Source organism: Necator americanus, chromosome IV (assembly GCF_031761385.1).
Source record: "Necator americanus strain Aroian chromosome IV, whole genome shotgun sequence".
NCBI classification, from domain to species: Eukaryota; Metazoa; Nematoda; class Chromadorea; order Rhabditida; family Ancylostomatidae; genus Necator; species Necator americanus.
The window spans coordinates 23,718,783-23,745,866 of record NC_087374.1 but is presented as its reverse complement, the minus strand read 5'-3'; the positions used below and the strand labels follow the sequence as shown (position 1 = coordinate 23,745,866).

Below are 27,084 nucleotides of genomic sequence, written 5' to 3'. Positions count from 1 at the left end.
CGGAGACACCCACAGTTGTGGGCAGGTCAACAGCTTCCAGCCGACTTGCCGGTACCTATTCTACTGCACCCAAGAAAGTGTTTTTTCACTTATCCAAATCCAGAAGGTCGCAAAGTTGATGGAGAAGAATTTTAAATATATCTCAAAATAAAAGAAATAAAGTCGGCTTTATTTTCAAATGTTCAGGAATGGGGACAATTGTACGGTCTCAAAGAATCTAAAATGGCATGGTATGTGCCGGGCGAAGAGGGAAAAGGAATGGTAAAATTACTTTTGGAAAAATTTGTGTTTCCTATAGTTGAATCGTTGCGGGATGTGAACATGGACAGGTTGGTAAGACTATCTTTCCCGCCTCATCCGCTCTTAGTGTTCGATCCCATTAAATTTAGAACCTGGTTTTGAAGGAATACTATTCCATAGAATAATGAGAATATGAGAAATTTGAAGGGTTCACCTTGCTAAAGTTTGGGGAGTTATGATAGAACACTTTTCATCAGGAGGTTCTCAAAATCCGCATTAAACGTAGTGACTAGTAATGAATCCAAGAATAATTCCAAAAACTGTCATTCAGAGCAGCACACGAAAACTTTGCTTATAATTCCTTGACATACAAAATTACCAATTAGCCGATTTCAGAGACACTTTGAAAAAATCATTCACTATCCTGAGCTTTGGATTGAGTGGTTCAGTTACTTGTTTTCCTATGCCATCTTCTACAGCTTTTATATCATCTAACACAGTATTGCCATGGTTCAAAATTGATTCGCTTAATCCTGCGGTCATGAATTGGGGTGGGTCTCTTTTCGTAAAGATTTTCATCTCTTGTCACAGTCAAATGAAAAAACTAAAAATTTAGAGGGAAGGAGTAAGTTCTTGTTGACCGAGAGGTTTCGAATGCAGTAGTGAGGAAATTGTTCAAATCAGTGTGCAAGAAAAGTGGAATGGCAGAGTAAACGTAGCAGATGCACTGGATCTATCCTTTTAGATATACGCTACACATCTGGTAAAAATTTCCGCGAAGAACTCGTGGACGTGTTGGAGGGTGTTATTGAACGCCTGGTGCTTTCAAAACGAGAACACAGTCAAGTTCTTGCAAGCATCAGTAGAATACTTCATAATGTGATTCATACCAATCACACTGACTCGGTTAGTGTTCATTAATTACCTCATAGAAACGCAAAGGCATTTATTTTAAAAAGCGGTCGTGCTCAAATGAAGAACTTGTGTATGGGGCCGCATATGAATTACGAGAAAATTAAGAAGTTACTTCATGCATCTAAAAGACTTCTGCCGTTCCTCACGCCAGCAGGAGGGCAGCTTCCTACACTAATTTTTTGGGATAATTAGGAGTAATTAAGGGTCGACACCCGCGTATCCGTGGTCTCCACTTACAAGTTTATCTTTCCCTATGGAGATCCAAAATCGTCACTTTCATGGGATGCTATCATTAGGAGACAAATTTAATGTATCTGGCCTTCGTCCAACAATCTCGAAGTCCTCTCGTTTTGAATCCTTGACACTCTGTGAACTGGATTTGTGTTTTTTTCTTTTGTTGTTCCAACGAAGTTTTGGCGGAACTTCATTAGAAACCTGACGTTTCGACAACCTCGTCTTTATCAAATGCCTGAAAATAGTTCGAATGTCCGGTGTTTCGCAATCGTTTTGGAATGTACCAACGTTTTCGATTCAGCATCATTCAGGATTTTTGAGCATGTATGTAGCCTATACATTGACTTGGTGATCCCATATTAGCCTTGCCCAGTACTGGACCAACGACCGCAAACAGCTGATTTCGTTGTTGTTGTTGTTGTTTTCTTCTTTGCAGAGCTTTTTTTTCAGCATCAGTTAGATATAGCAGCGGGTGAGCACGGTGATATCTACAACTATCTAACGACTCCACTTTCAAAAAAAGTCCAAATTTTTGTACTTGAATCCCAGGCATACGTTGCACACATGGTAAGAACATTACTTCTTACATTTTGTAAGTGAACTGTTCCATTACGATTCTTTTAGCGCATTGTCGTTGAGTCGCCTGCTCGTGCGTTCACAATGTTTCACCTTCGAGTTCTACACCTCCTTGCTCGTCTGACTCTCAATGATTACTCAGAAGTCAGTAGTAACAAAAACCCTCTGAAGACTGCAGCTTTCATAATGTTTTGAAGGTGCGCGGCGAAGCGCGTGCGGTCTTATCGTCGCTATTTTCTGAATATGCGATAGCTAAGGAATCAATTGTTGAAGACATCCTACCTTCATTGACTGATCCTAACAGCACCAGAGACCAGCTGAAGGTGGGACCAGTTTATGCCATAGATTTTAATTCCTTCCAAATCAAACTCGAACTCCTCCTCCGAGAAAATAATTTTGGTATAGAATAACTCTGGGTCACCGAGAACATTGAAGAATATAAGCAGCAGAGGTCAGAAATCCCACAAAAATTCTGAAAATTTTCGAAATCTGCGACTGAAATAGTTGAACTGAATAGAAAACAAATTTTGTAATAACCTGCGTACAACTCAAAATTCAAAATCGAAAATTTTTCTTCCATTAAGAAGTCGAAATAAGAATAGTGAGCATGAGTAGGGATCACTAAACTTGTAACTAAAGAATTGCTGTTCCTTCCTAATTCCAAACAAATTTTTGAGTTAAGAACTCGAGTAGACAAAAACACCTGTTTAGTGCAGAGTTTCAAGATTTTCCATTGAATGGAAGATATTCAGCAGTAGTTCCCCACATTTCACAAATATGTCAGCTCATGGCGACACCCTTAAAAATTTCTAAATTCGAAGCAACGAAAAGTTTCATATACATATAGTAGAGTCAAAACGACATGAAGCACCTACGCAATTGCGTATGCGGCTTCTCTGGGGGTGCTTCGGTGGAGCTTGGTGAAACCTCTGCTGGCACCACCCGTCGCTGGAGTTTGCGACGGTCCCAACTCGGTCCCAAGTTGCTGATTCCACCGCGCAGTTCCGAGCGCGTACGCAAATGCACTCGAGATTCATGTCGTTTTGACTCGACTGTACACCGTCGATAGGCATTGATTGAGGGTGCTCTCTGCATGATATCGCAATCGAGCTGGGCTACGTCCAGTACAATATCGACAAGAATGAAAGTGTGGAAGGCTATTATCGAAATGAAGGTTTCAAAATTTTCATGATATTGTGATAGAAGAAATAACTTTATATCATTTCACTCAGGTGGTTGACTATCCGGAAGTTATTGATCTTTATGACGATTTGTGGAACGATATAGGGAAAATGCAGAAACCAGCTCGTAAACATTATGTGCGCAGTAGTTCAAATTCATTACTATTTTTATTCATAGAAAGCCAAGTTTATTAGGAATGTCCGAAACTCAATGATTTCTGCAAGAAATGGTTGGATGAGCTATCGAAGTCTGGGCAATGGACATCCTTCAAGGATTCAAAAGTTGTTGAAACTACCAAACAAATGAGAGCAGCTAGAAGAGCAGCAAATAAGAAGTAATTTCACTGATTATTCTCCATTTGTACCTAACTGTGAAGGGCTTGCAATTCTAAGGAAACTATAATCCGAATCGGCTAAAGCCTCTGATTATTGGCCTGCAGACGCTACTCATTTAGGGAACAAGATGCGCTTGTGGAAATGCTACTAGCACTATTCGCAAGAAAGGATCTGCTACATACACGAATAAAGCTATGCCGGGCAATGTTGTGGCGATGTCAGAAGGAAAAATGCGGTTTGAAGACTATCAAGGTGGGAAGTGCTCACTTACCTTCGTCTAAAGATCTGTACGCTTACTGATCGCGATTTGTCTGTAGAACCTAACACAGTGAAAAACGCTGGATATTGTCACGCATACAGAAGTTAACATGAGCACTTGTACTAAAGATTGAACTATACAGCCAGAAAAAAAACAAAGCAGGAACAACTTTCGATTTCTGACATAGCTCCACATGAGTAAAAGCTCTTTTAATCTCACAAGGAAACTCGCAACTCGCGAAAAATACTGTAGGTGGCACTGTGCGGGCCCTTACATATGGTCGGGTCAGAATGATATGAAGCACGGTGCATTCGCGTACGCACTCGAAAGAGCGCGGTAGAGGCAGCAAACAGTAGAGGAACGGAGACGGAGCATCGCAAACTGTAGCTATGGGAAGGGTTCCAGTACGCTCCTGACCCCTTCGCTTCACCGTACAGCCTCGAGAGAAGCAGCGTACGCAATTGCACCGTTCTTCATGTCGTTTTGACCCTACTATATTTCATGGGCCCTCCATTCGACGAACCATTACTGCTTATACACCATTCTGAACATAAACTCGTATTTCTACAAGCTGACTCTGCTATTCTGCTGCCATACACTCTGTTGAGACGTTTTTGAACTCCTCCTTCAAGAATGCTACATTTCAGATACTGATAGGAAAGTTCGTAGACGACGAGGAGTATCTGCGTGAAAGATGTGCGGACGAGCTGTCGTTCTGGTTGAAGAAGAATAAGCCAAAAACTGTTAGAATGAACTGGGGTTGTCCGAAGAAGGTAGGCAGTTACCACCAAGTCATGTAGTGGGTCAAAACGACATGAAAGAAGGTGCAGCTGCGAAATCGGCTGCGCTCCAAGCGAGGCGGTGGAGTTAGCAGTTGGAGCGAAGTCGAACTATTGTGAACTGCAGCGATGAGAACTGCTAGCGTGGGACCCCACTCGATCCTAACCGCTACGCTCTACCGCACCGCTTCGAGTGCAGCCGCTCACGCACCGTGCCTCTTGTTGTCTTGACCCTACTATGCCTGCTGTCCATTTAATTTTTACTTTCCAGTCAGATAATACTTTCCTCAAATGCGGTTTACGATTAGATAATTTACCATTGGTTTATGACTCCCAAAATTTGCCAACAACAGAAGAGAAATGGAACAAAACGGTGTTCTTCTCCAAACAGTTTGGTAGCTACCAGTGGCCAACGTTAGTGAGAGAATTCCTGATCCCTGGATGACAATTTCACAACCCAAACCGGCTCTTTTGCTTATAGATTCATAAATGTTGTTGTTTACGCTTCTAAACCTCAACTAAAACGGGATCCACTGAGTGAAAGCGAAAAAACAATCGTGGCCGCATTTGAAGATGAGTCCTTCTACAAGAAATGGATTAGTTTGCTGCTTATCGAGAAGCACGATAGCAAGGACGTGAATGACAACACAGTATGGATGGTGAAAGTAAGTGTCATCGCAGTGTCACCGATTGTACAGAATGCACTGAAAATGACCAACCAGCGCGATGCGTCTACTGATGCAGGGAAGAGGGAAGGGGGACTGTGTGTCAAATCTGGAAGAGAACACCTGGTTGGACACATTCGGCGCCGACTGTGGCTACATCTAATGTCGATTTCAGTACCTACTGCGGAACTTCCCAGCTAGCGAACTGATATATGAAAGAATTACGAATACTCTAGCTGAACTTCTTAAAAGTAGAAAGGTATCTTTGTGTTTTATTTTTGTCGACAGAGAGCGACGCTCATCACTTCAAGTTGTACAGTAACAACTTGTGGAACAATTTTTGAAGTGGAATTCTTGTGAATTTTCTAGAGGAGGGTTTCTAGTGAAAATGACATATTCAGCGTGACTATACAACTGCTGGAAAGCAGTTTTACAAGTGAATAGGCTTGTAGTCGCTTACGGAAATCTGAGGTAATATCGCCGTGAGACTTCTTCTATGGCTGCAGGTTAGAAAGATGGGTGATTGCGAGTTTAGTCGAATAGGACCGAAACGTCAACAAATTAGGCGGCGCATTGTACATATTCCATTACCAGTAGTTCATAGAAATTATTAATAAAGGAAGGAGCGCGCATAATTCCTGGACTTTCCTACGAACAGAGGAACGAAGACGTGGAAGTTGCATAATTATTTTGACAATTATAAGACGATAATCCTAGTGTTGCTTTTCAAGCGAGAACAAAAAGATAGGACCCAGTCGGCCCCAACGTTTCACTTCTAGGAGTAATCGCGTACCTCTCTTCGCAAGAAGAATGCATTATCTCGGAGTAGGCGGCAAACATGTATTGAAAAGCGAAATACATACTTGAAAGTCCCAAAACCTGGTGTAGTCGGTTTACGGTTCCACTGTGTGTGAACGATCAATGGATGGTTCAAAAGTGCCCTACTCCAAACCAGACATCTCTGTGGGGTCGATAAGTTGGTACCAGACTTGTCTGTGAGGGTAAAAACACTGACATGCTTTGACGTACATTGTCACTGTATTAGCTGGACACGCGATCGTAAACATCGAACGATTTTGAATTGAAGTGAACGCGGTGGCTCATCCCAAACAGATTGATTTATCCTTTATTCTTTATAGTCAGTTCAAAATGATATGAAGCCAGGCGTAGTTGCGTAAGCGACTGCGCTAGAAGCGGCGGTTAGGGTAGAGGGGGGCCTCGCTGGCACCTCTCATCGCTGCAGTTCGCAATGATCCCACTTCGATCACAGCCACAAGCTCCACTGCGCAGCTTCGAGCGCAGCCGCCAGCGCAATTGCACTGAGCATCATCTTTTTTTGATCCGACTATTTACGACGAAGGTATTTAACATAAGGTAGTGGTACTTCAACAGTATTATCAAGTAGGTATGGCTGGCGTAAATGATTGTATACTTATGTACATTGGAAATGCCTACTCCACAATAGCTTCTCCGATAGTTTGTTGGAGAATATTTCAACTTGACACTAATACCCATTTGAGGATATTCTCGAAGTGCACCTTAACGAATCAGTGATACACATTCACTTATTGAAGGACTTCAACAGAGGAATGAGAAGCAATAAAAAGTCCCTTTGAAACAAACGGTAAGGGTGTTAGGAGTGAAATAGCAAGTTGAACATTACTATTGAAGATCAGGTTTGCAGCATTTAGACGCTCTTCTGTAGAATTTTGCGGTCTTCTTTGCAGGTCCATTCTGTTACAATCTAGAAAAAAAGTCACTTTTCAGGTACTAAGCGAATGAAAACTGTCTGCATAGGTAAAATATTTGTAAGAACAACGTCAACTAATTTTGAGGGCAGCCACTAAACGCAGCGTAAAAGAAAATTGGCGATGATTGGCGATGCTAGGATCTCTCCACAAATGAACAGGTGCATAGTTGGGTCAAAGCGACCTGAAACTTGCTATATTTCCGTGAGCGGCTACACTCGATAAGACGCAGCGAAGCTACTTCTTGCGATTGAGGTGGTAGCTCTGTTAGCTCGCAGTCCAAGTCGAGTTAACAAGGGTTCCATTCTAATCGTAACCGTTAGCTTCACGGCCCATTCCGCGCCGCAGTTTACGCAACGGGTATCATTGCTGTTCAGGTCGTTCTGACTCGAACATAAGAATGTAGTATGAAGTAAGAATGATTCTGAGCTCATTCATCACGCTCATTTTCCTCTAGTCATTCAGAAAATTGCGCGAAACAGACCTGTGGAACTTTTGCGCTCTCGGTCTCCTACGACACAATTTATTATGGTAATAGGACGATTGCAACCAGCAGTACGACTGTGTGGCCAGGGCAACTGGAACTTACTTGAGTTGCATCTGGCAGTTCGCAAACTTGGCATGCAGTAATAGTTTCGATTTCTCTCTACATTTTTTGCGACACGGGTTTTATGGACCGCAAGCCAAAAAAGGATTATCGACTATCACCAAGGCCCGGAAGCGGGACCCGGCAATCATCACCTGGATTCCTTATGGCGACAGAGTTGTCCGCTCTTTTGCGCAACTAGTCGCATCGTTGGAGAGAGTAAGAAGAGTAAGGACCACACAAGAGTAATTTGTCGCCTTCTTCCTGATTATTTTGGCGAATTGAACGTGATCGTACTCGTATTCGTGAAACACACTTTCTTTCTTTCTTAATTCTATTTATTCGTAGGCAGATCTACACCTCCGGTTTTGTTCTGTCTTTAACTCCCCTGGCGCTTTGCCTACCCTTCCCTATTTTTTGCATGTCCAATAATTTTGTGAAAAAAGATCAAGGGTGTACTGCCCAAGTAGCTTTTTTCGGGGAGGTCAAGAAGTGTAATATAGCGCATGAAGGGAACTTCTTTTTATACATGGATTTACGAGTTCTGATGACTTCGCTTTCAGAGAGCTGAACAACGCTTGGCAGCTGAAATTTTTACCGGGGTTTGTAAAGGTACAAAGTACCGGGGCTTCCAAAAGCTTGACAAATTATGGAGTTGGCTTGCCCCTGCTGTCGACAACCTCTACAATCACATGAATGCCGATGCATACTTGGCCTGGCAGAGCTGCATAACTGACGCAAGTTTCTCTTTTTTTTTTTGAAAAGGCGACTAGATGTTCTTGTCACCGTTTTCGCACCTTTAGGTACTTCAACGTGATGATACCAGACGATTTTGGTGGCTTATTGAACGTTTTCTTGATAGCATGACACGCCCTGCACCTACGGCCTGGCATCAAGGAATGTAAGAAGACCACACTATTAGAACTAAGAAAGAATAAATGCCGAACCAAATATGCTTGCAGACGTTCACAAGTTCTTTTGGCTACTGATTGGCGTGAAACTGAGACACGCAGAAGAATCTGCGAAATAGCTTGGAGGAGTCTACCAAAAGCCATCATTGAAACTCAACGCATCGGGATATCTGCGTAATCTCTTCTTACTATAGTGATTTTGGGGGCGGGTGTAGTGCAGCGGTTAGAGATTCCGCTTCCTGCACGATCGATCGGAGGTTCTAGTCCGCCCTAGTGCTCACCAAGCCTCTCATCCCTCCGGGGTCGATAAATTGGTACCAGACTTGCTTGGGAGGATAAACAGCACTGATTTGACACATCGGCTGGCCACCGCAAGTCATTGTATAGGCGAGTTACACGTTCGTAAACCTCAAACGATTCTGAATTGAAGTGAACGTGGGGGCGCATCCCAAGCGGATTGATTAACGCCAGAAACTTTATCCTTTATCGTGCATTTGTTTAAATATGACTTCCACTTTCGGAGCGGGATTGATGGCTGTTGTTCCTTTCAAAATGCAAACGTGGTCACCTTTTTGAGCTATTTCTACCTTCTTTCTACTTGTTCCATACAATTCATTCATTGAAGTGTTCAGTGAACTAATATTACGCTAGAAAGAAGTTTCGATTATTAAAACAACAGTAAAGAATTGACGTAAGGACGTACAAGCCACCCCCATATGTCACTAAATTTTACAGTATGTTTAATACGGTATCAAGTGTCTGTAAGCGTTCTCTCACTTTGTTCACAAATGCTTCCTCCACCTATTCATCCACCGGAGCATTCATATCTAATCTCGAAGAAGCTGGTGTTGTTCTGTGAACTGGCACTCAAGGCGTACCAAACCACATTAGATTCAAGATTTCTTGTGGAAATTTTGTAAATTGGAGCGCACGCTACCCCATTTATTGGTGATGATATGTTGGACTCCTTAAACTCCTCCTCACCATCGACTTCATTCCTGTTTTTTTAGTGATAACAGTAAACAACTTGTTCTCTACGTCAATAGGTGCTAATTGACACAGTGACGTATTATGCAGACCTCTAGTACCTTTACTCCATTGTAGAGACGATATTTAGGTCTTTGAAGCATGTTTGCACAGTTTTGGAAGCGAATATGAATAACGATCTGAAAACCCTTCCCCAGAGATTCCAGCTGGAGGGCGTGGACTTCTGGCTTGGACGGTTCGAAAGGAAGGTAAATTCCTCTGAGTTTGAGCGACTGCTTTGTTCATTGTGCGACCTCCAGATAGACGTGCTAGCATGTAATGGTCATTCCGAGACTACACTAGCTGTGGTGAATGAAATGTGCCTCCAACGTGCTTTGGTGAACGACAAGGCTTTGGTTTCGTCAAAAACTCCCGAGTATGAGAATTGCTCCGAGGTAGGCAGAGTTCACAAAGGTAATTCCTAGTCCACCGTAGTCGACATAACGTTCACTGTTTAGCCACTAATCTATCTTAGAACGTTACTTGAATTCTTACTACAATATTATGACGATTGCATGACATGCCTCACACCAGGCATTGTAACATTATTTCCTATGCTTATCGAATATGCAAACGAAGACGAGAGCGAGTTCGTTGTTCTGATCACCTCCACTCCATCAAAATATGACTTATTATTTTCGCTTTCATATTCAGAAACAACGAGTCTTTCAAGGACATCGACATTAGAAATAATGCCAGCACGTTGGTACATGAGTACATGTCCAGTCTTCTGGTCAATGAGAAATTTGCACAATCTTTTCCTGAAGTAGTTGTTAGGGTAAGTCCCAAGTCGACAGACGAGTTTTCTCTAATATTAGCAGACTTTTTTCTTTCCAAGAAACGAACTAAATGTGTTTAGACTTTCCACAGATCCTGCTTGTGGCGGGTCCGCGTTTCTGTGCTAAAATTTCTCCAAGTTATAGTTTTCTCCAATATTTATGTACTAGAAAAATTTGATGTTTCTAAAAGTGTCATAGAGTTACTATTTGATGCTCTTCGGGACCGCCAGGTAGGAGCTTCCACGAAGTTGATCTCTGGATAATTTCTCGTCATTTGAGGTCGAAGTGCGACTTGAGGCATCGAGGTGTTTGCTTACATTAATTCACTGCGAGTACGCAAAGATTGACAAATCATTATTGGTGAGTCCTGCAGTGAGAATTTTGCTGCGACAAAAAAGGAGAAATCAGCTCCTTGTGCCTAGTTCTTCAGTTTAGTTGCTTTCTCGAGATCGATGGACCCGTTTCTGTTCCAGGATAAAATTCGTTCTTATTCTGAAAGCAGAGATAGGGCTACGTTGCATGGCGCCGTGTTAGCAATGGGAGCGGTCGTGATGGCACATCCATACTCTACTCCTCCGTACATTATTCCCATGTTGCGATCATTGTGTGCCATCACTAGTCACAGTGCTGAATTGCAGGTGATTCGTAAAAAACTTACGGAATGACACTGTTACAGGTTCCAAATCAGACATAAATCAAGCTTTGGTAAGGTTTTGGAGTATTCGTAGATTAAACTTTGAAGCGGTTATCGACTATATCTATGTTCATGGAATAAAATCACTGCGTGATCTAGAAATTGTTCATTAACTGTCGCAGTCCTTGGTTAAAACATATTGGATCCATTTTTGGATCAAGCAGGTCGGACATCTTGTTCAAGAGCACACCGATGGTTGATCCGCTTCAATCATGCCTCGCTTACACGAGCGGTGACCTGTCGTGCGAGGACGCCATCGAGTGTGGCCCAGATATTTGGAAACAATGTTCTTCGCCAGACCTGATGCTAGCGGCCACGTTTACATCACTCGTCAAGTATTCAGTTTTTTTTTTTGACGTTGAGTCGGGGCAAGCAAACTTTGGGGGCTTATCTCGTCAAACAGCAGTTTGCATCTTCAGTTCATTCTTGTACTGAGACGCCAACATGACATTATGGGGCTAGAATAGCCTGGAATCAGTAGCTCAGACTTCTGCATTTCGAGTACTGACATCGAGAACTAAGTATTTATGCAGCCTGATGGAGATGTGATTTCTCCAGAGCTCCCGGAGCCCGTCTGCACTTTGTGGGTCTGTGAAGAGAGGATTTGGATCCACCTAGACAGATTCTCTGGACTGGCATCTTGCCGCAAGACGTGACAGGTAAATCCGTTCGGGATACGAAGCTTCCCAGTCAGGAATTTAGCATAGGTAATGCCACAGTTATGAAAGTGCACCGGCTGATACAGAAATGTGACAATTCAATGCTTCGAACTCTAGGTAAGACCTTCATGCTGTGAGATAGCGGTCGAGTCGGCTTATATTTCCAGCGCGCAGCTCAGCTTTACCTCCGATATTGGTAGATGTGCATTTCTTTGTTCATATACTGCAGGTCCTTTGGAGCGATCATGTCTCCCGATAGATCCAGAGATTTTCTGGTCGAGCTGCCTCAAAACATCTATGATTTGAATCGGGTCTCTTGCCTGAAGAGCATACTTCGGAATAATGTGAAGTCGTTATTCTTCGACTGCAATGACGACGTTCGTCAGTCGATATATCCCTAGTGCAGTGAGAGACAATTACCTGTACTTTGTTTCGGATTTCGGAACTGCGTTGTAGATGAATTTGAAGCCAACACCTTCGATGTGCTATCAGACTATTTAATTTTAATCATCGTGCAGATTTCAATCTGGTGCCGATCTAGCTTGGCTGCTAGCTCGCACGAGCCCAGCGATGAGATGTTGACGATTGAAGGCATCACCCCACGAATCTCATCTGGGGTGGTGCGGGTTTCAGGTGGGTTATGCCTACACGGGGTCGTAGATTATGGGGAGAATGGTGATTCCTTCCATTTTTTCCTAATTGCCATAAAAGACGGCCCGGAATATGCGTGCACAAGGTTGGCGCGCCCCGATAGAACTCGTAGAAAATAGCGCCCCGGAACGCTGCATGCAACATGCATACGAAGTTAGTGCGCAACACTACTGCAATATGGCGCAACAATTCTATGCTGTTGAACCCGTGCCCTTCCCCTCCCCCTTTTTTTCCGTTTTACGACGCCGTGGGACCCGTCACACCCCATTTTATAGCTTTCTGGCGCTGGGCTTCAATTCGAGGCCGTTGGACTCGTCGCACCCCATTTTATAACTATCTTTTTTATAACTAAAACCAGCACCACTCCAGATTCCCGCAGAGGTAATGCCTTTAATTTTGTGACGTTGGTCTTGGTAACGTAGTGTGTTCGGAGAGTTTTCCTTGACCGGTTCCCCTTTACCAAGTCAGAACTCTTCGCACTCCTGAAGTTCCTCTTGCAATGAATTGAAGGTACCGTAGTCGGTAATATTATCGTTCTTTAATGTCGATTTCGGACCATGTTGGAAACACTTCATACCTATAGCTCACTTTGAACTGCATCCAACTATATCCGATGCTCGCCTTCTTCCCCAACTTTGAAGGTTATGAAATTCTACCTGAGTCCACCCCAAAGTGAGCAAAATCCGAGTTGTCATGGGATATCTTATAATTGCGGGGCACTGAGGTGATACTTCGTCATTTGTTATATAAACAAACGTTGAAATTAGTGTTTATTACCATGTCCCATTTAATGCACTTCACGAGTTAACCGCTTTTTGAACCTACCCTTGTGTACAAAGTACCTGAAACAAATTTTTTTATTGAGAATCAACTAAATTCTCATAACTTACTACTGGTGTCAACTGTTGCCGTTGCAGAAAGCCGCGACCGCTGCACTTCGTGAGTTTCGACGTAGTCATCGCGAAGATTGGGAGAAAACGACAAGAATAATTGGATCAGAACTTATTTATCAGATTGAGAATGCAATTGCTCCGATATACTATGCTTAATACGAGATTAATACTTGCACTTTAATGATCGCTATCTATCATTAAATGGTTTTGAATTCTCTCTAATGTACAAAATATCAACGTTACACGTTTGGAGATTGAAGACAGCATACCAGGAAATTGACGGTGTCGGAATTTTCCCGCGAATATAGAGTTAGAGGGGCGGGTGTAGTGCAGCGGTTAGAGGTTCCGCTTCATGCACGATCGATCGGAGGTTCGAATCCGCCCTAGTTCTCACCAAGCCTTTCATCCCTCCGGGGTCGATAAATTGGTACTTGTCTGGGAGGATAAAAACACTGACTTGAAACATCGGCTAGCCGCCGAAAATCATTGTATAGGCCAGTTACATGTTCGTAAACCTCAAAAGATTCTGAGTAGAAGTGACCGTGAGGGCTCATCTCAAGCGGATTGATTAACGCCAGAAACTTTATCCTTTAACTTTATAGAGTTAGAGAGCGAGGGTGGTGCAGTCGATTAGAGGTCCCGCTGTAGCCACACGGTCGATGGATCGAAACCGCCCTAGTCCCAACAAACCTTTATCCTCTTTGATAAATTGCCGGGATAAGAACACTGACTTGATCATCGGCTGGCCCCCGCAAGTCGTTGTATAGGCCAACACGCGTTCCAAAACCTCAACAATTACGAATTGTTTTAAAACGCCTTGGCACATCCCAAGCGGATTGATACGCCAGTGACTTTATCCTTTATCCGTTTATATAGTTAAGGATGGGGCTCACAGGTATGGGTGCTGGAACTATCAATTTAATTCTAATCAGTGACCGAACGCGAACCTATGCCTGACCTTAGAGGCGAATGGATTTAGTGGACACTCTGTTTCTATCGTGATAGGAAACTATCTTTTTCCACGTCGGTCTGGAAAAAAAACCTGCAACCAAATGACTGAGATATGCGAGAAAAAGAGGTTTGAAGTCGCCTCTAACAGATAAGCTCTGCCTGTCTTTTTCAGGAAGGACACAACATCCTCATACAAAACCCGTCAGACTAGAGTCCTGCAGCCTGGGTTTCAAAATTGGATGCAAAACAATAACAAGAAATAGCCTACTGACTCCGCAGGAACATCTGGTACCAAAGCGCCAGAAAGGGGGAAGTCGTAGGAATCATTTATGCACTCGAAATCTGGGTGAGACGATCTTTATATATAACGTAAGCAAATTAGAGATGATGTGACGACGCAACTTAAGAAGACCAAGTACGACGTAATCGGAGTAACTGAGACAAAACGCCGCCCACTGAACGATGTCTATGAAACTGGAAAAGAACTGTTCTCAGAAAAATGCAACAGTAAATGAATTGGAAGAGTAGCTGTCCTCGTCAAAACACGAGTATGGCGATCAAAGTCGACTACTTCGAAGAGATGACAACCTGAATCGGATGTTTACCGATGAGGTGGGAATCAACACAAGCTTTGATTATCTTCGCCGCTTACGCTTCAACATTAAGCTATGAAGATGAAGAAGTCAGAAATTTCTATGTGAGTCTGGAGGAGTTCTACAGAGAAGAGCAAGTCTTTGTAAAGTCACTGTGAATGATTTCAACGCCAAATCTGCCCCAGAAGAACCTCCGAGGAAGTTCACATCGGGGCTGGCGGATTACAGTGAGACGAGTAGAGAGTTACCTTCCAAGTTTGTCAATGCGGCTAAGGCCATCCATTTGAACTCGCAATTCCAAAAACTCTCCTCTCTGAGTTGGACGTTGGAATCGCTCGTTGGAGGCTAGCGTAATGAAATAGACCACATCAGCGTCAGAGAAACAAGTGTTCTGAGGCGACGCCATGTAATCTAATATACATAATGTTAAGCAATTTCTGTAATTTATTAGTTTGTTTCGGCGACACATTTGCTTTGCAGTTTCGACATTTAGATTTGTTGACATTTCCTCTGAAAGAACAAAATGAATAAACATAATATCATATTTCAAATTTCACAGGAGTAATTGATTAGGGTGACCACAGATATGCGTAGTCCGTAGACATTGTCCTCCAACAGCAGACATTTGTGCGCGTTCGCTGCAAATCTACCACTTGGAGTTTGTGGAACGCGACGAAAACTAGATGGATATTTGACTGCGGATATCGGTTTGTCCCATAAAGTGCCCTCAGACCGTTATTAATTTCACTGGTATTGTGGACATATTTTTGCATTATTTTTATTTTTGGTATCGTGGAAATGAACAGCTAATTTTTCTTTCCATATACACTGGTCACATTTTTTATATATGCCAAGGAACTTCCGCACTTTCTAAGGTGATTTACAAACTTCTAATCTCCAATCTGTGAATGCTTCTTTTTCTTTTCTTCTTTGGCTTGATATTTAAAAATTTTTAGCAGGCTTGCTTTCTAATACTAATATCTCTGTTTAAAGAAGTGCTACGAGCGCAAGAGGCGGGTGAAATAAATGTGTGCAAGGGAGGGTGATGGAACTAGTGTACCATGTAAACAATATGAGTAATATAATGCATTATAAACGCTTTGATTCCATCACTTCTCGATAGCATAGAGCCGCTTTGTCGGATAAACGGAATCACTTAGTTCCGTTCATCATCCGTTCATCTCATTCTTGGTTAGTTCTTAGTTGTTCATCTGTTTCAGAATCCGCGGCCGCGGAGGAAGATGTTTCAACAATCGCCAAGTCCTCTCCTAATGAAACCTCAGCATTGGGAAGTGTATTCATATCTTCTTTATATGCCAACTATGTTTTTTTTATGTGAAACTTTATTACTTAACGTTTCGAGAAGCTCATCTTTATCAAAGACCTGAAAATGTTTCGAGGTCCCTGATGCCATGCATATCTCATCAAACTCCTGTATCCTTGGCAACTCTCGATATTTTTCTAAGTACACCATGCAAGATCTCCAGAAAATTTTTCACTTCTTCGTTTTATTAGCAAACACCGCGAAGTGTATCTGCTAGTGGGAAGGACCTGACATGGGGAATCTCTGAGAATCCTCCCTGAGAAATGATTTTGCTCTTTGCGATGTTCGAAACACTTGATCGTGTTGACTCTCGTTGTTGGGCTTGCCAGCAATTCCGCGTGTCCCGACTTCGCCCAAAAGTGGCCCATTGGTTTGTCCTTTCGCGAGGGACACGAAGAGAACCAAGTTTTTCTTTGAAACACGTTTAATGTTCGAACAATACAGCTCAAATCATTTTTTAAATCACCTCAGCTCTAAATCAGCTCTGTTCTTGCTTAGGTTCTCACAAATAAAGTTAGGAAGAGTTTGTTAAAAAGATCATATGTATAGTCGGGTCAATACGACATGAAACACGAGTGTAGTTGCGGTGCATTTGCGTACGCGCTCGAAATGGCACGGTGAAGGCAGCAGCTGGAACCAAGTTGGGGCCGTCGCAAACTGCAGCGATGGGTGGTGCCTGCAAGAATTTCACCACGCTTCTAGCCGCTACGCTCCATCGAAGGGCCTCGAAAGAAGCCGCGTACGCAATTGCGTACGTGTTTCATGTCGTTTTGACTCTACTATTCATAGCAGCGAATTTTATGACTGCACCAGTTTTGAACAGAAAAAGTAAAAAGAACACTTCATTTACAGAGCACTCCCTTAAATCCTCATTTTTAACATAACTGCAAAAGTACAAGGAACAGTGAAGTTGTTACGGAATTACTGCATCCATACTGTTCTAACAAGTGCAGTTTAAGATGAGCATGAATTCGTAAACAATCAAAATATTCTACAACCCCCATAATCATGCATAATATACAGGTGCAATTGCGTTTTCAATTTTGTACACGAGTTCAGAGCCTAGAATCTTGGCTGTCTTTTCCCAATTCTCACGATGCGTACGTCGAAATTCACGCAGTGCGGATGTAGCGGCATTCTAAATGTCGGTTTTTTAGTGGTTTTTCATCTCGTTACTGTGTTTGTGACTTGCGATACTGTAAAAGGTGCGTGTTGGAGCGAGTTACCTGAAGTTCTGCATTATGGCTTGTGACTCCACATAGAGCCTTCAGAATAGGCTTGACCTCTGGTGGAGTCGAATATGGATGGGCCCTGACCACTGCTCCCATTCCAACTATTGCACCGTGTAATGTTGAGATATTTTTGCTTTTCATCATTTCATCCAGATAATTCTAAAGAAATCATAAATGCGCAAACAAGGATATGCCGAAAATCAAAGTGATTGTACGCACAGTGAGTTCTTTGTCGACTTTTATGTAGTTGCAGAGGATAAGGGTGAGCATGCATCGAGATGCTTCCGTGCGAACTTCCATCTAAAAAGAAGTGCCGATTTCTATTCAATGATTTACAGAAAAAAAAACAACAAGGAAACAAAAAAGTGACACAGCAAAGTGGACCTACCTGGCGGTCAACGACTGCGTCAAAGAGCAGCCTGGCAACCTTGTGGGCACGATCGCCTCGTTCCAGCTCGTAGACGTTGGAGAAAACTAGCACTTGGACGAATTTCAACACAGACACTTTCACTCGCCATACATATGATGTGTAGTATGACTGTAATGCTTAGAGTTGATGGAGCTAAAGATAATCGAAAATTCCTGAAACCCTCCGGGTTCGTTTTTCGTTTATTGATTATTACTCTGAGCTTTTCGACAATGCTGTTATCAGCGCTATAGCCGCATAGCTAAGAATGTGAAGGAGCAAAAATAATGATAGGAGCGTGAAGTGGTTTCCGTATGTTATCCAAATGCCAACGCATCGCAACCAGTGCGACGTATATAAGTAAAAAGGAAAGCAAAAAAAAAACTACCAATAATTGCATTTAGAACTTCTACCCTATCGATAGGTCGATAAGGGTGGAGAGGAACAATCCTTTACCTGGAGAACAGTGTTGAGGAACAAATCAGCGAATTTTGATGTCAATAGTAAATTTGACATGTGATCGTGGATAAGAAGACTTGCACTGTATTTTATATCCATGTCCTTATATGATCCCACCACCCTAAAAGTACAATTATGATCTATGAAAGTCTCTGATGTTTAACAAAAACAGTCCCGCTCACTGAGCATCCTCCTCGTTAGCATACTCCAAGAGTACAGGAAGTAGAGAGATAATACCAGAAGTAAGACAGGTCATGCCATCTTCATAGTACTGCAGAAGGAATTCCAAGAGAGTTCGAAGATAGATTTGAGCCTGCAATTAAAGTGGGAACTCCCTTGTTCTATGTGTTGCAAAAGGAGGCGTTTGCACAGGCTAACCACATCCACAGGGGGAGTAATTGGCGCACTTGCTTTGGCCAATTTTTGAGCAACTTCACTCATTGAGATATTCTTGGACTCTAATCCCTGGACGTTCACTTTTGTTTCGGACGTCTGTGCGCTTGCTGCTCCAGATTTGTTACTAGCAGTTTCGCCAAGCTGTAATTTATTATTTTTAAGCAGCGTTGGTTGCTAGTACCGTGAAAAACATAAGTGAAAGTAACAACTGGACGAAATACAATTTTGATGAACTTACATTCCCTTCGAAACGTTGCAGCCAAAAATCGATACTTTCAATTTGAAATCTCTTTGGTAATCCTTTGAAGTTGTTGTTCATATTTGCATCAAGGATTGCAGATATATTTTTGAATGCGCTTAAAAGTTATAGACTCTGTCGCTTCACTAGTAAGAACCAGAACGGTAACCTATGCGATGTTCCTAGTTTCAGCCATGCTCCAGATTCAATGACTTTTCTAAAGTGTTACTTTGAGATTCCAATGCGTTGTGTTTCTATCCGAGCTTTAGGCAGATTTCTCCAGGCGATCTCACAGATTCTTCTACATGTTTCCGTTTCTCTCCAAGAGGTTGCTGGTAGGCTCACTGATCTCCTATAACGTTGGTTTGCAACGAAATTGTCGAAGAGTTTTGCATGAGACATCAAAGAAGCTAGTTGAATAATGGCTGGAAGAGACTGGAAAAGTAAGGAAGGAACAACATTGGAGAGTATGGCATATTTACTTTCTTCACAAAATAGGAAAAAATGAATTTTTCCTCGAACAACTAGACCGGCGATAATCCATCGCTAGTCAAAAATTTCACTTTTGAAGCGCAAAAACGGCGCAATATCGTAAACATTGCTCCTTCTCAATACGCAGCACAGATCTCAACTGAAGTAGCTCTATCGCCTCGAAGATATACAAAAAAGAAACAAATCCTTATCAATGTTACTGTAACTTGCCCAATTGGGTAATATTCAAAGTCATTTAAATATGACTTTGTCACAGAATTTTGTGGATTACACTAATTTTCAGAATCTCTATACAGTCTCTTATCGCTCTCTTTCTCTCTCTCTTACGAAAGAAAAAAGAACTAGGCGGCGATATGTAGATAAATGTGTCGAAAGTGCTATGTTTTGTCCACTTCAGACCCCATTTTAGCTTTGTAGAAAAATAGATAAAGGACAAAGGATAAATGATAAAGTGTCTGGCGTTAATCGATCCGCTTGGGATGCGCCACCACCTTCACTTCAATTCAGAATCGTTTGAGGTTCACAAACGTGTAACTGTAACTGTAACTGAACTGTAACCTATAAAATGACTTGCGAGGGCTAGCCGATGTGTCAAGTCAGTTTTTGTTCTCCCAGACAAGTCTGGCACCAATTTATCGAGCTCGGAGGGATGAAAGGCTTGGTGGGCGCTAGTGCCGATTCGAACCTCCGATCGATCGTACAAGCAGCGGAACCTCTATCTGCGACACTGCACCCGCCCCTAGAAAAATAGATGTCATGAAAAACCAGACCACTATAGCTTTGAAAAGCGAGAAATTCTCTGCCAGAAATTAAACAACATTCTGCCGATACTTTCACTTCTACGCTCATTTTTGAGTTTGGAAAGGAAAATCTATAAATTATTTCTCAATCCAATAGATCAATGTCGCAGACTGCCAGGGAAAAAGATCTTTTAAGCATTGTGGTCTCTTCAAGCCTGAATATGAACGGCGACCAAACCATCCCAACCATCGACTTTTAATGCTCTTGCATTGGCCACAATGAGTTATTTAAGTCATTTCATACTCACACATATATACATACATATATGCATATATACATACATACATACACAGATTAATAAGGTAAAGCCTGTGACAATAAAATGTCACGACAGCTCTTTCGTTATTGCATCATTTTCGTCAAAAAAAAAAAACACAAAGAAGACTATTTCTGTTAACGTTTCGAGGGCTATTAAATGAATTTGCAGAAATTCGCTTGAGATGAAAATTGTGGGCGTAAAGATAGCTTATTATGAAGAGAAACTTACACTGCTTGATGCCATGCCGTCGGTGCAGGACGAGCCATACCTTTCAGCAACTGCTCTATGAGCCACCAATACCTTCTAGAGTCGTTTCTGTGAAGAACCTGACAAACAAATCTCTATGATCCAGTTGCTCAAGGCCCTCAGTTTCTTGTTTTGTGCAGCATACGCCCCAATTTTTGTACTAGAATGCGGTTGCACATACCGAGAAGATAAGGAGAGAATGGTATTGGATTCTGCACAAATGTTAGTTCATCAAGCAAGGAATGTCAGTTTTGAAGCTAACCATCGGTTTATATCGCAGCAAAAAGGCGCCACAATTAGTGAAATCAGAGGTGTAGGCTATCGACTCTGCCAGCTTAAAAGTAGTTGATAATGCCGGGAAGCGAATAAGCGCGGACAGCGAGTGGTGACAAAATCATGAACGTCTTTGCCTCTACCTTGACCAGAAATGTTTACCGTACAGTAAGAGGATCAATGAGTTCGAGATATGGAAGTCATCAGTTTCTGTAGTTTGAACACGGTTACTGGCGTGACACCTGGTAGAGTTTGCCTTCCGCTCGCCTCTTCCTAATCGTTGTAAGAAAAAAAAAACAGCGTCGAAGACTCCGTTATTCACAACAATTTCGGTTACAACGCTCCAAGTTTGTACACGAGCAGCATCCAGCTACGCAGACGTCAAAAACCAAGTGAAACCAATGAATAGATTGCTGAGGGGTATACATAGAGAAGCGTTCTAAGGTGAGTGAAACCAGCTCTGATCCTGGAGTCTACAACCCTATCTCGTCTAACTAGTTGTAGTGGACATTCGCCATAAGAATATGATCAGATGTCAAAACCGAGCCAAAATGACCTGAAAGCCGGCGCAATTGCATAATTGCATGAGAGGCTGCGCTCTAACATCAGGCTTCAAGTCGCTTCTCTACGACTGTGAAGTTGCAGTGCGAAACACCAGCGCTGGAACGAGCATACGGATGGCATTGGTTTTTGGAGATGTGTTTGATCAACTCATCCTTATACAGCATAATCACCAACAATTGTCGAGAACAGTCCACACCATCACATCAACGTCTTTTTGACCTTGCCTTGATTGGTTTTGAATGGTTAAATATTGTTGGGACAGTAATGTCAAACCTTGGTTCTAATGCACGCGAATTTTAACTGCTTCTAACCCATCATCACTACTTTATTTTCAGGTCGCCCGCCTGGTTCACTTTGAAGATTGAAATCATCAGGAAGAAACCCCTCAAGTCGTCGAGAATTGTGCGCTCGCCGGATATTTCTTATCTCGTCGGCTGGAATGAACTCCCTACCGGCATTACTTCTTTCTCAGATTTTTTCTCAAGCACTATTCGTTTCAGACCCATAAAACAAAACAACAAGCAAATTAGAACAGCTCATAATGTCTTACATTTTTACGGAAAGTACTATGGGCATCCCTTAGTGCTTCAAAAGCATCAATCAAGGGCCAGAAAATCTGTCTAATGTTAAGCGTACTATCATATCCCTATGAAGAATAAAAGAAAATGAAATAATTGGTTAAAAAGGCAAATAATCCTTCATCAACGATGACAAACACACAACGGAAAGAAATGAGGCTCACCGTCGTAAGACAGGCATGCCAAGCAAAATGTGCATCAGCATTCAAGAAGTCGTACATAAGATCCACTGCTGGTGCCAACCACGTCCACAACTCGTTAAGTTCTTTGAAGCCACGATATTTCGTCCCCATAGCTACACCCGCAAAAAATTCAGCAGCGAGTCTTTGTTCAGCTCTCTGAAGCTCGTTTTAAATGCTTAATAATTCTCTTTAAAGGCAACACCCCACGAATCTGGGGTGGTACGGGCTTCAGGTGGGTTATATCCATACTGGGTTGTAGATTGCGGGGAAGGGGGTGATCCGTTCATCTCCTCCTGTATCAATGTGTTTCCATGCGCAAACCTTGCGCATGGAAACAGAAGCTCATAAGAAACAGTATTACGGGTTCATCCGTTTCCACTGATGCAGGTAGTGATGAACGGAGTCATCTTCTTCACCACAATCTGCGACCCTGTGCAGGTATAACCCACCTGGAACCCGTACCACCCCAGATTCGTGGATTGATGCTTTTAAGAAACAAATTGGATACCTTACGGCTCTTCAGTAGTTCCATAAGAGTTCTGGTAATTTGTTTATAGATTATTGTGCTGTCTGGGAAGTTGCGAAGAAGGTACTAAAATAAGTCACTGGACGCGAGACAAATGAAATTCCACCACAAAGACAAAACGTACTATTAGAACGTTGTCGGATAGAGTTATTAGAAAAATTAGTATCAACAATCCGCACTTAATTTTGCAATCAATTCTCTAGTTTCGGGTACAGAAATCCTACAATTTTTTGGAGTGGTCAATCTGCCATTAGTGGGGGTGGCCAAATGAAAATAAGAACTAGCGGACAGTTCTTCGTATTCATGGCGGTCTTCCAGGCAAACAAGAAACTCTACAATTCACACAAACAATAGTGAGTACAAGGCTCACAATTGTACAGTGTCTATGATCCTTACCGGATTTATTCACCCAACGTCTCCGCTTCAAGCCAATTAGTACGTTGACGCCCCAATACAGTCCATAGTTTATTGTGAAGAAAGTGCTACAGTTTTAAAAGAGGGCTCTTAGAGGTTTCTGTATTTTGTATATTCTGTATATTTCTGTATGTATTATTTCTGTATATAGATGGGTGGCGGTAGCAAGCATCCTTACACGATCCCACCCGCTACGCTACACCGTGCCACTTCGAGCGCAGCCGCTTACGCAACTATACGTGCTTCAAGTCGTTTTGACCCAACTATATAACACATTACAATGTTATTGCTCGATTCCACAAAACCATACACGTAGTAATTCACCTTCACAATCCACACAGTACTTTCGCTGACTTCCGGCAAGTCCCTCTTCTCGATTAAAAGCAAACTGATCCATTTCTTGTACATCTCAGCATTTTCGAAAGCTTCTACGATCGCCTTTTCGCAGTCACTAAGCTTTGTTCGATTCAACTGCGGTCGCTTGGCAAAAACAACCACGCTGATGAACCTAACAGATCACACATGTATCTTAAACATTCTTCTGAGAAAAAAAAGTCGCTGCAAACTTACGGCGGCCATTTGTAGCAACCATATTGCTTCGAAACGAAGACGGTGGTGTTCCACTTCTCTTCTGTTTTGGGAAGATGCTTCGAATCGTACACCAAGCATAAATTGTCAGGTCGAATCCCGCATTTTAAAGGAACATCATCTTTCTGCTGTAATTTATTTAATTTTTTACTTTCGTTCGTTTAAAAAAAAAAAAAACTTTTTCATTAGAGTAGTAGCTGAAACGGTTGTTGCGGGATTATCATCGTAAATGTAAATGCTGTTATCGGACTAGTCGACTAAGAAGAACTTAAAGGCAGCACTCACTAATAGAAAAGCTGTCTTCTTGTTTGTTTTTCTTTGTGGTATAAGAGATCCAAATGCCCTAGACTAACTACGGCATAACTCGCCAGTTTAAAAGTAACACGGTTGCAAAGTTTTGTCCACTTTCACCCTCTTGTGCTGTCCTCCCCATTGCTCTCTGTTCCCTTTCGCAGGTGTGATGTGGTTAAACTCAGCTGATAACGAGTTGATATACATGTGCCAATAACGGTGGTTCAAGCCGCACCTCGTCAGCCACTTTAATTGCCTATGACTCGGACGGAGAGCCTTCCACGAGAGAGGAAGAGGATAAAATGATAAAGTGCATATTGCTCATGTTCGACTGTCTTTGAATCTCGGCATGTTGAAACGTAATTTCTAATTGATTTTCTTGAGCTGTAGCCACGGTTGTTATTGATCGTCTTTATTAAACAACAGCTAACGTTTCGCCGTTATCGCCTTCGTCAGAGCCTGCAAAAATCACGGCCATTGATGATTTATCCTCTCAAGCGCCTCATCACCTTACAGAAAGCATACAAACGGCAGGGAAACTCAAACAGCAACACATTGGCTAGTGCTTACCTCGTTCGCTAGACTTGGTAACGAAACAGACCACCACGTACCACAACTATGAGTCACAAAGGTTTTATATAGGCACCTCACGGCCCGCCCCATAGATGAAAACCCTTCCTGATAGCAATGCACTCAGCGTGATCCTGATAGCAATGCGCTCATCCCTCTTGTTGAAAGGATGAGTGCATTGCTATCACAAACGAGCTATCCCCATATCAAGACCTATGCGGGTTTTGATCTATGGGGCGGGCCGTGAGGTCCCTATATAAAACCTTTGTGACTTATAGTTGTGGTACGTGGTGGTCTGTTGCGTTACCAAGTCTAGCGAACAAGGTAGCCAATGTGTTGCTGTTTGAGTTGGCCTACCGTTTGGATGCTTTCTGTAGGGTGATGAGGCGCTTGAGAGGATAAATCACCAATGGCTTTGATTTTTCCAGGCTCTGACGAAAGCGATAACGCCGAAACGTTAGCTGTTGTTTAATAAAGACGATCAATACTAATCTTGGCTACCTCTCAAGAAAATCAATTAAAAAGTGCACTGTATTGATCACTCCCTATGGGGATGTGCGTTTGTCTGCAACTTACCGCCGCAGTTCCCACTCAAGAGAAGGAGAAGGAAGTTTATCTCTGAATGATTCATTTAAGAAACAAGTCCAAAAAAGATTATGGAATGGTTGATGGGTTGATAATTTAGTAAATTTAGTACCGCGGAGCATGGAGTCACTGCTCTTCGGAAATTCCTTTGTCAAAACTATCACTCACAATAAAACTCGTAATCTGTTTTCTTCTGTAAATCTACCCCCAAAAGATCCACTAGTAACCCTTTCTAAAAAGAAACAGCTTGAAATGCTCAGATTGATTAAATAAGCTTATATACTGATCTGCTTGAGCTGAAGTCAGGATTGGTGTTGGAACTTTCTTTACCAACAGCTAACATTTCGGCGTTATCGCCTTTGTCAGAGCCTGGGAAACCAAAGGCATCGGTGATTTATTCTCTCAAGCGCATCATAACGTTGCAGAAAGCATTCATACAATAGGCAAGCTTTGGCAACAATACATCGGCTGGTGCTCAGCTCATTTGCTTAACTTGGTAACGCAAGAGATTATCACAAATATGGATCACAAGGGTTTTCACGTAGGAACTAAGAACCTCGCAGATCTAAGCCCGTAGAGATATGGGATCTTGATATGGAGTTGGTCTATTTGTGACTGCAATGCTTCCTCATCATTCCTGATCATTTAGTAGTTTTAGTAGTTTAGACTTTTAGTAGTTATCCATGCCTCTAATGCTCTCCGTGCTTTGATCTCGGACACGACGGAAAGTATCATTGGTTTTACCTTTCAGAGTTTCCATGACGCATTTTGCGGTGCGCTTCGAGTGTGGTAGAAATCCTAGTATTTGCGAGCCCATCTAGATGCTCTCTTACTCGATCATACAATAGTCGTCTCGTTTTCCCTATGTAGTCGTCACCACACGCCCTGAACGTTGTAAGACACCACTCCTGATATCATGCATGCATCCTATCTGCCATATGTGCAATAAATATGGTTTCTAGATTTGGCTCATAAAATGGCACTAACCATTGAGTACCCTGCTGAAGTCTGTGTTACAGGTACGAGCTCCTTCTCAAAGATCTTACGTGGTCAAGCAGAAAAGATTCCGTTCTGTCTATCTCACTTATCTGATGATGTTAGCAGATCTATTCGGAGCTGTCTACTCTACGCGGGTCTACAGAGTGAGCTGAGGGTTGTGGAAACACCACCAGTGAACCTCAAGCCAGCTGTATGTAATCGTGCGTATGACCGCCTGCACAACTGCCGGCCGCGCGGTTTGCTCATATGGCAGAGAGGGTGACTGCGTGGTATCAGAAGTGTCGCATCAGGTACAAGTCGTTTGGTGACGATCGCATAGGAAAAGAGAGACGCACACTGTGTATTTGAGTAAAGGAGCATTTAGAAGGCCTATAGAAAACCTACCATGAAAATTCCGAAACAAAGGTAAAAGCTGCGGTACTATTCCTCAAGTCCGAGATCATAGTATACTAGCGGCATTTTAGATAACTGCCGAGAAACGCCGTAAGTTGTAAAAACCTGGAAAATGCCGTTTTTCACGACGATTTCAGTTATAACGCTCCACCTTTGTGCATGCGTCGCACCCAAGCGCGAGAGGTCGAAGATCAGTTATGTGTTCTCACCAGCCTATTCAAGTGCAACCGACGAAAATGTTGCTGAGGGAACCGAGACGTGCACATAGACGCATATTCTAACGTACCTCGTAGAAACTAAAGCGGTTCCCATACCGTTTTTTTTTACCATGATTAGGAGAAGATGAGCGGAACCACGCTGTTTTCCGCAATCTACCACCCAAACATTTTCGCTTTCGCTGTGGGTTCTTCACCAAGTCAAAGGTACGCTGCCTTTAAGCCGATGTGTTGCTTCTTGAGTTTGCCTAACGTTGGAATGTAAGAGAGAAGGGAGATCTAGATGATCTCAGGCGGTCGTGGGAGCCCCCAGCTGGTGTTGCGATAGCCGTGTTCACATGGTACCGGGGACAGATCAGCGACTACCAGCCGATTTT

At 42.6% G+C, this 27,084-nt stretch overlaps 2 protein-coding genes across 4 annotated transcripts in view; one reads left to right on the top strand and one right to left on the bottom strand.

Moving 5' to 3' along the window:
• Positions 1 to 13,288, top strand: part of RB195_002481 (uncharacterized protein) — a gene marked incomplete at both ends in the record, with an annotated part of 32,885 nt that extends 19,597 nt beyond the window's left edge. Inside the window, 26 exons of one of the 2 annotated variants that reach the window (XM_064199761.1) lie at positions 187 to 329; positions 637 to 683; positions 741 to 791; positions 986 to 1,146; positions 1,840 to 1,956; positions 2,014 to 2,109; positions 2,163 to 2,288; positions 3,047 to 3,139; positions 3,198 to 3,284; positions 3,342 to 3,481; positions 3,602 to 3,734; positions 4,389 to 4,514; positions 4,792 to 4,934; positions 5,002 to 5,185; positions 5,361 to 5,444; positions 8,083 to 8,256; positions 8,323 to 8,420; positions 8,482 to 8,604; positions 9,548 to 9,665; positions 9,717 to 9,851; positions 9,915 to 10,045; positions 10,111 to 10,234; positions 10,316 to 10,465; positions 10,515 to 10,595; positions 10,709 to 10,873; positions 13,157 to 13,288. In XM_064199761.1, coding sequence (XP_064055641.1) covers positions 187 to 329; positions 637 to 683; positions 741 to 791; positions 986 to 1,146; positions 1,840 to 1,956; positions 2,014 to 2,109; positions 2,163 to 2,288; positions 3,047 to 3,139; positions 3,198 to 3,284; positions 3,342 to 3,481; positions 3,602 to 3,734; positions 4,389 to 4,514; positions 4,792 to 4,934; positions 5,002 to 5,185; positions 5,361 to 5,444; positions 8,083 to 8,256; positions 8,323 to 8,420; positions 8,482 to 8,604; positions 9,548 to 9,665; positions 9,717 to 9,851; positions 9,915 to 10,045; positions 10,111 to 10,234; positions 10,316 to 10,465; positions 10,515 to 10,595; positions 10,709 to 10,873; positions 13,157 to 13,288 — 3,162 coding nt within the window. Of the gene's footprint in view, positions 1 to 186; positions 330 to 636; positions 792 to 985; positions 1,147 to 1,839; positions 1,957 to 2,013; positions 2,110 to 2,162; positions 2,289 to 3,046; positions 3,140 to 3,197; positions 3,285 to 3,341; positions 3,482 to 3,601; positions 3,735 to 4,388; positions 4,515 to 4,791; positions 4,935 to 5,001; positions 5,186 to 5,360; positions 5,445 to 8,082; positions 8,257 to 8,322; positions 8,421 to 8,481; positions 8,605 to 9,547; positions 9,666 to 9,716; positions 9,852 to 9,914; positions 10,046 to 10,110; positions 10,235 to 10,315; positions 10,466 to 10,514; positions 10,596 to 10,708; positions 10,874 to 13,156 lie in introns of both variants that reach the window. The other variant, XM_064199760.1, reaches the window with a different exon arrangement.
• Positions 13,289 to 17,006: 3,718 nt separating this feature from the next.
• The window catches only part of RB195_002480 (uncharacterized protein), a gene marked incomplete at both ends in the record, with an annotated part of 36,800 nt that continues 26,722 nt past the window's right edge, over positions 17,007 to 27,084 (bottom strand). For both annotated transcript variants that reach the window (XM_064199758.1, XM_064199759.1), the window contains 14 exons: positions 17,007 to 17,138; positions 17,227 to 17,391; positions 17,452 to 17,532; positions 17,621 to 17,770; positions 18,095 to 18,218; positions 18,280 to 18,410; positions 18,476 to 18,634; positions 18,732 to 18,849; positions 18,961 to 19,083; positions 20,512 to 20,609; positions 22,109 to 22,282; positions 22,635 to 22,718; positions 23,391 to 23,574; positions 23,637 to 23,782. In XM_064199758.1, the coding sequence (XP_064055639.1) occupies positions 17,007 to 17,138; positions 17,227 to 17,391; positions 17,452 to 17,532; positions 17,621 to 17,770; positions 18,095 to 18,218; positions 18,280 to 18,410; positions 18,476 to 18,634; positions 18,732 to 18,849; positions 18,961 to 19,083; positions 20,512 to 20,609; positions 22,109 to 22,282; positions 22,635 to 22,718; positions 23,391 to 23,574; positions 23,637 to 23,782 (1,869 nt within the window). The remainder of the gene's footprint in view (positions 17,139 to 17,226; positions 17,392 to 17,451; positions 17,533 to 17,620; positions 17,771 to 18,094; positions 18,219 to 18,279; positions 18,411 to 18,475; positions 18,635 to 18,731; positions 18,850 to 18,960; positions 19,084 to 20,511; positions 20,610 to 22,108; positions 22,283 to 22,634; positions 22,719 to 23,390; positions 23,575 to 23,636; positions 23,783 to 27,084) is intronic.